Source organism: Apodemus sylvaticus, chromosome 1 (genome assembly GCF_947179515.1).
Source record: "Apodemus sylvaticus chromosome 1, mApoSyl1.1, whole genome shotgun sequence".
Classification (NCBI taxonomy): domain Eukaryota; kingdom Metazoa; phylum Chordata; class Mammalia; order Rodentia; family Muridae; genus Apodemus; species Apodemus sylvaticus.
This window is the reverse complement of record NC_067472.1, coordinates 134,987,793-134,997,261: the sequence shown is the minus strand read 5'-3', so window position 1 is coordinate 134,997,261 and position 9,469 is coordinate 134,987,793. Positions and strand designations below refer to the sequence as shown.

At 36.1% G+C, this 9,469-nt stretch overlaps 1 protein-coding gene and 1 long non-coding RNA gene across 3 annotated transcripts in view; one reads left to right on the top strand and one right to left on the bottom strand.

The window, feature by feature from the left end:
- LOC127667588 (uncharacterized) overlaps positions 1-114 on the top strand; it is a 460-nt gene extending 346 nt beyond the window's left edge. The window contains exon 2 of the long non-coding RNA XR_007973899.1: positions 12-114. This is a non-coding gene — a long non-coding RNA (uncharacterized LOC127667588). The remainder of the gene's footprint in view (positions 1-11) is intronic.
- Positions 1-2,668, bottom strand: part of Chd2 (chromodomain helicase DNA binding protein 2) — a 113,009-nt gene extending 110,341 nt beyond the window's left edge. The window contains exons 1-2 of one of the 2 annotated variants that reach the window (XM_052160676.1): positions 536-2,668; positions 62-194 (exon numbers count right to left, since the gene is read on the bottom strand). In XM_052160676.1, the coding sequence (XP_052016636.1) occupies positions 62-123 (62 nt within the window). In that variant the 5' untranslated portion in view covers positions 124-194; positions 536-2,668. The remainder of the gene's footprint in view (positions 1-61; positions 195-535) is intronic. The other variant, XM_052160684.1, reaches the window with a different exon arrangement.
- Positions 2,669-9,469: the final 6,801 nt, after the last annotated feature.

Here is a 9,469-nt window from a genome sequence, read left to right as displayed (position 1 = left end):
TGTAAGCTGAGGTTTCCCCCCCTCAAAAAAAAAAAAGAGAAAGAAAGTTGATAGCTCATACCTCGATGCATTGCTGTGTAGCGAACTGTCCTCCTCTTGGCTTTTGTCCTTATTTCTCATCATCTTTTAATTCTTAAATATTAAGGGGGAGGGGAAATCTGTGTTTGCTTTGAAGTCCTGTGCCCAGGTATTTACTGTCAAAAGTTGAAAGAAAGGTAAGGTCCCAGCTCCTGTGGGTGGTTTTATCATCAGGAACAAAGTCCTGACGATGTTAGCGATATTCATGTAATGCAACAACCACAAGCACAAAAAAACCCAAAATATTTCTATTTTTCCGTTTTAAATTAAGTGGGGGATAAACTAAACGGTAGAAGCATCACTATCAATAAGGAAAGTTTCTCAAAAGTAACACACTGGATACAAATAACAATCTCTGTATCTTATTGCGTCATCCAGGAATTTCTCATATTTACAGTAAATAAAGCCAACTTCAACATAAATTTTCTTAAATTATCACTGATTATCATGGACTTACCTGATCCATGTAGTATGTCCAAAGCAAGAGTCCTATCTAGTAGTAGAAAAATATCAGATCCAGAATAATTTTTAAAAACGCAAAATCCTCCGTTAAAAAACAAAAAGTAAATGAAATAATCCTCAAATATGTTAACTTGTCAAAAAATAAAGCAATAATTAATACTAAAACAGGTCCGGAAGAGAAAAAAAACCTCATTAGGAGAGCGCACAAAAATGGAGGTGCGCCATGGCTTCTAAGCTGGAAAAAACAACGACCTGGGCTCTCAATACGGCAGCTTCTTCCAACAAGGCACGAAAAGAAAGCTCCTAAAAGCAGCTTTTCTCCCAAAAAAAGGTTCGGATCGACCCCAGTAAGTCACTAGGAGAGGCAGGGGGCTGCGGGGGCCCCCTGAGGCTGCCCGAAAGTTAGGGAAAGTTGCGTAAAGTGAACCGAAGCAGGGAGCAAAGCGCGCTCTCTCTAAGGCACAGCCGCCATCTAGAGCCTCCTTCCCAGCTCTGAGAGCTCTGCCTTTGATTGACACTCTCTACATTTACCCCACAACTCAGGTGATGTACCATAGACCCACCCCTTCATCTCCACCAAAAAAAAAAAAAAAAAAGAAAGAAAAAGAACCAGATCCTCCATCCAAGGGAGGCTGAGGACCCCCAACTCCACACCTCCCTGCCCCTCCAGACCACTCCATCAGGGGGAGGGGGAAGGGCTTCTTAACCCCCTCTGGCTCAAGCACCCTTTTTAAGCCAGAGAGAAATGTAATTTGTTCCTTTTGTCTAAAGATCTGCTAAATATTTCAGTCCTTGAGCTAAAATAACTTCCTCCCTGGACAGGAAGTGGAGTTTTATCAAGCCATTTTGAAATAAAGATAATTTTTAAAGACTCTAAAGCTCAGTTTAAGTACTAATCTTTTAAAAAATTAACACCCACCATGGGTAAAATGGCTTGTAAACATAAACAACATTTCAACACCATAAATTAAATCAATTCTTGCCATCTTTATGGCACCTAAAAACAACTAAAGATTAAGGGGGAATTTTCCACCTCAACTGAAAAGGGTAATTTTTTACAACTCAAGAGCGCCTCCCTAGTGTTCAACTGCAGTAGAGCAAAAGTTAGTTCAACCATTTTCCCCCCCAGAACAAACCAACTTCTTTGTAAACCATCAACCTTGGAAGTGCAACACATCAAACATATTTACTTCTTATATATATTTAAGCAAAATTAATAACTTCGAATTCAAGAATATACACTAACCTTGGTCACTTTTAAATCAAACACTCAAACTCAACTCCAAAACCAAAGAACCCTTCACTCATGTTTCAAATCAGATTCTAGGTACACTCACATTTCATCAACCACAGGTCACATCTACCAGCCAGTTATCAACTATCAAAGACAAACTCCCTCAAGATGGAAGTACAAGGTCTATAGAAATAAATTACAAATGCAACAAAGTGTTCACCCAGTACAAACAAGTAACCAACCACACAGACATGCCCAAAGAACTCAAACAGTCCTTTACTGAATGACCCCTGTTGGTCAAAACCATGTCACTCATCAGTTTTAGTTTTACAACCAAAAGCAATTATGTTAATTCTAAGTAAACTTAAAATTCATGATCAAGTCTCAATTCTACAGATATATTTGCATCAAAATCAAAATCCAAAAACTCAGTTTTCAATTTACAAAGACCAACCACCTAACATCATTCAAAGAACACTACATCTGTATTAACTACAGATGTGTACTCTAACATATTTTACATTAATGATAGACCATTTTATTCTTTGTTCTCTATACTGAAAAAAACATCATCAATCCTCATTTGGTCAACAAAATCCCCATCACTGCTTTATAATATTCGTTATCAAAGTAGCAATAAATGAAACCTGGCATTTGATTTCAACCATGGGTTACCAATCTAAAACATGGTATGATTCATTTAAACTCCCAAGTGCACAGAAAAAGAAAAACGATTTTTTCAAATGTAAATTACACTGTCATATTAAGCCCTTTAATGTATACCCAAAGACTTTAGAAATACACCTCTAATGTAAGACGACACAAATCAGTATAACTCAAATATTCAGATGAGCATTTCATTGCAAGATGTTTTTTATACTTTAAAAACACATGTCAAAGAACCACTTCAACAAATATTGATTGGACTTGGACTGTATAGGCAATGAGTACTTTGTTTTATATTATATATTCATTATTAATCTCATGACACATTCAAGGTTCCCATTACCCAATAATTAAAGTGCAAGATATTTTGAAAAGACCCAAACAAACTTAAAAGAATTTTATTTAAATCCTATAATAAAAAACCCACCAAACTGGGTGTGGTGGCATAAAGCTTTAATCCCAGCAATCAGGAGACAGAGGCAGGCAGAGGCAGGCAGATTACTGTGAATTCCAGGCCAGGCTGAGCTATGGACAGAGAAATTGCAAGACAGCCAGGGATACACAGAGAGACCCTGGCTGAAAAACCAAAACCAAATGAGAGAGGGGGGGGGGGGGAGAGAGGGAGGGGGGAGGAGAAGAGGGGAGGGGAGAGGGAGAGAGAATTATATCCATTTTAACCAAAGGACCATTCATTCCACTTAAGCACAGGAAAACCCAGGTTTTCTAATACGCACAAATTCCAAACAAACAGAACAATTCCATTTTACCAGCTTTATTTAATATACTTTAATGAAAAGCAACTATAAAGGTCAAAATGTCATCAAGGTGAAATGAACATTTAATGAAAACGTCCATTGAAAAAATTTCATAAAAGGCCCAAACTGAGAAATTTTTAAGTTTTAGAGATTTTATTAAAGTTAACATTCCATAAGGTCACTCAAATCAAACTGCAAGAAATTCCAGGAATACAAGCTACCATTTGTAGAAATGTAGAATCTTCTCCAGATGTCAAAAATGTACATGATATGTAACAAGTCTTTGGGAAGTACATTCCGCTGTCCATTTGTGTTGGGTAAGAGTCATTCACTTCAAGGAATCCATATTAAAAGAATCCTGTGTTGGTTGTGTAATATCACAGCATTCTTGCATTAATCCATTTTCCTCAATTCCCCATAATGGGATGCCATCTTGATTTCTCAGTGGTAAAGTCCATTTCAAACTCTTCAAGCTGGGTGCTTCATAAAAAATTAGAAGAAAAAAATTCTGTTGGAGTCATAGTCATCTTATTTCTTCAAACAGAAAAATCCTACCCATTTTGAAGATACTCTCTACCACACACAAGCCTTTAATGAACAGCACTATTATGACAACCTCTCAAAGACAGAATCAATGAATTCACATATTTTAAGTTCTGTCAAAGATACATTCGTATCCATTAAAAATAGTAACAGTCAACAGTCAACTTCTTAAGAACCTAACATGAGTATCATAGTGCATATATGAAAAGTAAAACCAAAGAATAGAATTCAAAAATGGTGGGGGACTAAAATCACAACGTGTGGACTTGACAATTTCGATGCAAAAAAAGTTTCTAAGCTATTTCAAAGAAAACTAATTATATAATCTTAAGAGATTAAAAAAAAAGCAATAGATAACAGCATGACCTAATTTAACAGTCTCACAGATACTGAGTTTACTTAGCAGCACCTTTATAGCTACATACCTGAGTGCAGAGGATGTATAAAGCCACATGGAAACATTAAAAACATCTCTCCTTAGCTTTCCTGGAACTTGGCACAAAAATGCTATCTCTTTTAAAATTATAAACTAAAATATCGCTTTCATTGCAAAAACATCATTATGTTCCTCCTGGAAAAATCTATTATTTAAACAGTTTAGACTGAAGGAAGAAAGAACTAAGAATCCAGGTGATTTTACTCCTAATTATGCTTTGCTGAGTCCATGTGTGTATAAATGTTTTTGTAATGGGGGGTGCACTTGTACATGGGGGCAAGAACTTGAGTAGACTGCGGATGGGAATGAAAACCATCTTAACCTTTATTGTTGAAGCAGACATCTCAGGCATACCCAGAGCTAATCAGTTTGGCTTCTCTTGATTATCAATTTCCTCTGGGATCCATCTCCACCTGGAATTACAGGCAGGTGGAGTCTGGGCATTTACTTGCAATTTGGGGGACACAAATTCCCAAGCAAGAACTTAAATGCTGAGCTATCTCCTGAGCTGGCAAAGATATTTTAGTTTTCCATATATGGTCTTCCATATTCTACAACTTCCCAACTCAACTTGTAGAGCTATAGTCAGTAAGAGACTGCAGGAATAAAAGAAATATGAGAATATGTTTAATTCTAGGCTAGTTTTCTGACTTCCTAAGTAAAATTAAGGTATGTTCTTACACACTGTAAAATGATACCTAAAAAACTAGATAATCAAAAGACAGTGGTGCTCCCTATTAAAAAACAATACTTTAAAGGAATAAGGAGTATCACAGCATCAGTAATAATCCATACATCAAGACCATCTTGTCTTCTCTAGTTGATTTTGAAAATTTCTCAAATCCTTCTATAAAATGAAATGCAAACTACTTGTATGTCTGTATCAATGAACTACCATTTGCTTTGTACTTTTCTTAAGATTAAGTAATGGCTATGAAATTTACTTCTAAAACATTTTTTAAGGAGGAGGATCAAAAAAAGCATAGTATATTTCAGAATACTATGCATAATTTCTGGGCTTGAGCCCCAGCACCATATAAAACTGGGCATGGTGGTCGCACATGCCTGTGACCTCAGAATCTGAGAGATAAAGGACCAAACATTCAAGGCCATCCTTGGCTAGTTGGGACTAACCTCAAAAACAACAAAAAAAGAAAAGAAAAATGAGACGGGCGGTGGTGGCGCACGCCTGTAATCCCAGCACTCTGGGAGGCAGAGGCAGGCGGATTTCTGAGGCCAGCCTGGTCTACAGAGTGAGTTGCAGGAGAGGCAGGGCTACACAAAGAAAACCTGTCTCGAAAAAAACAAATCCAAAAAAAAAAAAAAAGAAAGAAGAAGAAGAAGAAGAAGGAAGAAGGAAGAAGGAAGAAGGAAAAAGGAAGAAGGAAGAAAGAAGAAGAAGGAGGAGGAGGAGGAGGAGGAGGAAAGAAAGAAAGAAAGAAAGAAAGAAAGAAAGAAAGAAAGAAAGAAAGAAAGAAAGAAAGAAAGAAAGAAAGAGAGAGAGAGAGAAAGAAAGAGAGAAAGAGAGAAAGAGAGAAAGAGAGAAAGAGAGAAAGAGAGAAAGAGAGAAAGAGAGAAAGAAAGAGAGAAAGAGAGAAAGAGAGAAAGAGAAGAGAAGAGAAGAGAAGAGAAGAGAAGAGAAGAGAAAAGAAGAGAAGAGAAAAGAAGAGAAGAGAAGAGAAAAGAAGAGAAGAGAAAAGAAGAGAAGAGAAAAGAAAAAAGAAAAGAAAAGAAAAGAAAAGAAAAGAAAAGAAAAGAAAAGAAAAGAAAAGAAAAGAAAAGAAAAGAAAAGAAAAGAAAAGAAAAGAAAACTGACATAGGCCAGACAGATACGGTGGCTTCCACACAGACAGACGCCAGCACTCAAGAGGAGCTGAAGCAAGAGGGCTGTGCGGAGTTTGGAGTAGGACAGTCTCACAAATACAAGAGCTAATGACACTCACTAGAAAACCACTCAGAACCTGCACTCCCAGAGCAGTCATGTCATCAAGTGATGTAAATTTAAAACTAGGAGAGAAAACAGACAACTTTTACATTATAAATCAATCATCAAGCCGGGCGATGGTGGCGCACGCCTGTAATCCCAGCACTTGGGAGGCAGAGGCAGGTGGATTTCTGAGTTCGAGGCCAGCCTGGTCTACAAAGTGAGTTCCAGGACAGCCAGGACTGTACAGAGAAACCCTGTCTCGAAAAAACCAAATCCAAAAAAAAAAAAAAAAAATCAATGATCAAAACGCACTCATGCAAACCTACGACCCAAAGCCAAAAGCAAGAATGCTATTAGCAAGTAAATGTTTCATAAGTATCAAAGCCAATGAAAAGATCTTTTAAAAATTATTAAGTATTTCTTTTATGCTCATGAAGTTTCAAATACAACAAAAATTATATTTACAAAGTAAGTAAAAGTTTTACTTTTTAAAAAAAGGAATAAAACATGAGCACTTGAAACATGCAAATGTTAACAAAATCCACAGCTCCTCAGTGGAAAACAGCCACAATCCTAATAATGACTACCTCTTGTGGCACTACTGAAGATGACATGAGCAGGGGCGGAACAGAAGAGCTCAGGAAAGGCTGGCTATCATACTACTATATCACAGTAATCCAAGCATATAAGGATAGCAAACGAAAGAGTTAGAACACTTTCTACTCCAACAGCAACAATATCTTTGAGAACACAGGATCACTTATTTATTAAGTTTTGACTCTAGTATTATATTGGGAAAGGGAGTTCAATAAGTATGGATATAGATAATCAACTACATCTCTTTAAATATTAACCTATGAATTAACAGACATTCTAAACAGGTGTGCCTTTGCTCTAGAATTCTATGCTTACTCAGACAGACCAAGAGCCTTTGTTACACGTGTAAGATTCAAACTTAGTATGAATAGAATGCTATTTTGGTATTTTCTGGTTTGTACTTTAAAGTATTTATGTTTATTCTAAGAACAAATTTCTGTTCAAATCTTAAGGTTTTATGTCACCAAGATAGTCAATAACAGTTATCTCTAGAAATCCAATCACTAGACACATTCAAAATTTAGGAACAGGAATATATTCAAATAGGTTACAGATTATTAACTAAAATGTAGGCCACTCACTCAGGAGTATAAGCAGGACTCTCCTAAAATAAAACAGTTCATTACTTCTATTTCAACTGGCTTTACATTTTTTAACGATAAAGAATAGCCTCAGGGCTGGAGAGAGAGCTCAGAGGTTAAGAGCACTGACTGCTCTTGCAGACGTCCTGAGTTCAAATCCCAGCAACTACATGGTGGCTCACAACCACCTGTAATGAGATCTGATTCACTCTTCTGGTATGTTTGAAGACAGCTACAGTGTACTTACATATAGTAATAAAATTAAAAACAAGAATAGCCTCAGTCTGAGACCAAGGATGACCTTGAATATCTGGCTCCAGTCCTCCCAAGACATTACAGGTATGTGCCACCATGTTCCACTTATCTTTAACAGTTTCAATAGCAACAAAAAATATAGGGAACAAAGAAAAATAAAAAGAATTTAAGGATTCCTAATTTCTTTTTAAATAAATGATTTGTAAGGTTACTAGTATTGATAAAATTGTATTTTTAAGAAGTAAAATGCTTGCCAGGCGGTGTTGGCGCACGCCTGTAATCCCAGCACTCTGGGAGGCAAAGGCAGGCGGATTTCTGAGTTCGAGGCCAGCCTGGTCTACAGAATGAGTTCCAGGATAGCCAGGGCTATGCAACGAAACCCTGTCTCAAAAAAACCAAAAACCAAAAAAACCAAAAAAATAAATAAATAAATAAATAAAAAGGAAGTAAAATGCTTGTTTTACAACTAAAGGAAGATTAACTTACGTTTAGTATAAAATATCATCCTTTCTGTCATGTAATTATATACTCAATACTTATGACTTAGTTCTGTCTTTTGCTTTGTCTCTAAATTTTGATACATTTATGGAAGAAAGCCTTAACACCTATTTGGTCTTATTCTTAAAATAGATTGAATGCTCAACAGAATATATTAACAAGTCTGGGTCTTAAATAAGATAGGTATAAAACTAACAGTAAAATTATTACAGAAAGACTAACTAATCTTCATCAATAAAAGGACAGGTCAATTATTGATAAAAAACAAAAATAAAATTTTCTATGAGTTAACAATCTTTTCTGAGTTTACAATCTAATCTAACTAAGTTGGGGGGAGGGGTGTACACATATTCTAATTTTTATTGTGACAAAATTTTAGCTTTCAAACACAGCTTTAATATTACATTAATAACAGTTATACTTTAACAATTTATTTTACTTTGCCTTTCATTATAGTCAAAGCATTAGTTAATAATGTTTAATAAAAGCTACATTAACACAACAAACCAACAAATATTTACTGAGTAGCTACCAAGTACCAGGCAACTACTATCTCAAGTGCAATCACATAGGAAACTAGACACCTGCATTAGACAAATTTTAGGTTTCCTGCCTCACTCACCCTCAGGAACAACACAAAACCTTGTTTTGTGGGCCATTAATAGCCAGCTAGTGAAATCTCAAGTAGCAATAACAGGAAGGGGATGGGGAGGGGGGGAACCACACAAAATCTGAATTCCTAAATGTTTTTATTCTTATGAAACAGCTAAAAGAAAATTATCTTAAGTTTGTTGCCAATGAATAAATCCTTTTGGCAATTTACCCAAAATGATTTACAGCAACCTTCCCATTTTACTCCTTCTTACTACTTTGGAATTAAGAGGGGAAAAAAAAACCAAAACAAAATCTTCACAGTAGTGGTAATAATAATTCAAAGAGCAATTTCTGTATCAATAAGGCTTAACTTTCAGTCCTGAAGTTTTCAGAGTTAATTTCTCAGAACCAATTACAACTAGAAATTAAAATTTATTTCTAATATCAAGAAAGAATCAATGTAGCAAGCACAGACCCTAGGACCAGATAGTAAATGTTCTAAGCTATGTGTCCATTTTAGTACAAGTACTCTCAACTCTAAAACTGCAATGGGAAAGCACAACAGTATCTAAATAATACAGGTAAATTGCCATAAATAAGTAAGTAAATAAATAAATAAATAAATCTCCACGACATTAGAAACAAGTCCCAATGGGATTTTTTTGGTCTTTTATTTTCTGACCCCATGTGGTAGACAAATGCCCTTAGTCTGAGCACTCAGGAACCAGAGGCAGGCAGGTAGGCAGGCAGGTAGATCTCTGAATTCCAGGCTGGCCCAATCTACATAATTGAGTTCCTGGCCGGCAAGGGGCAGGTAGTTAGACCCTGTTTCAAACAGATGAA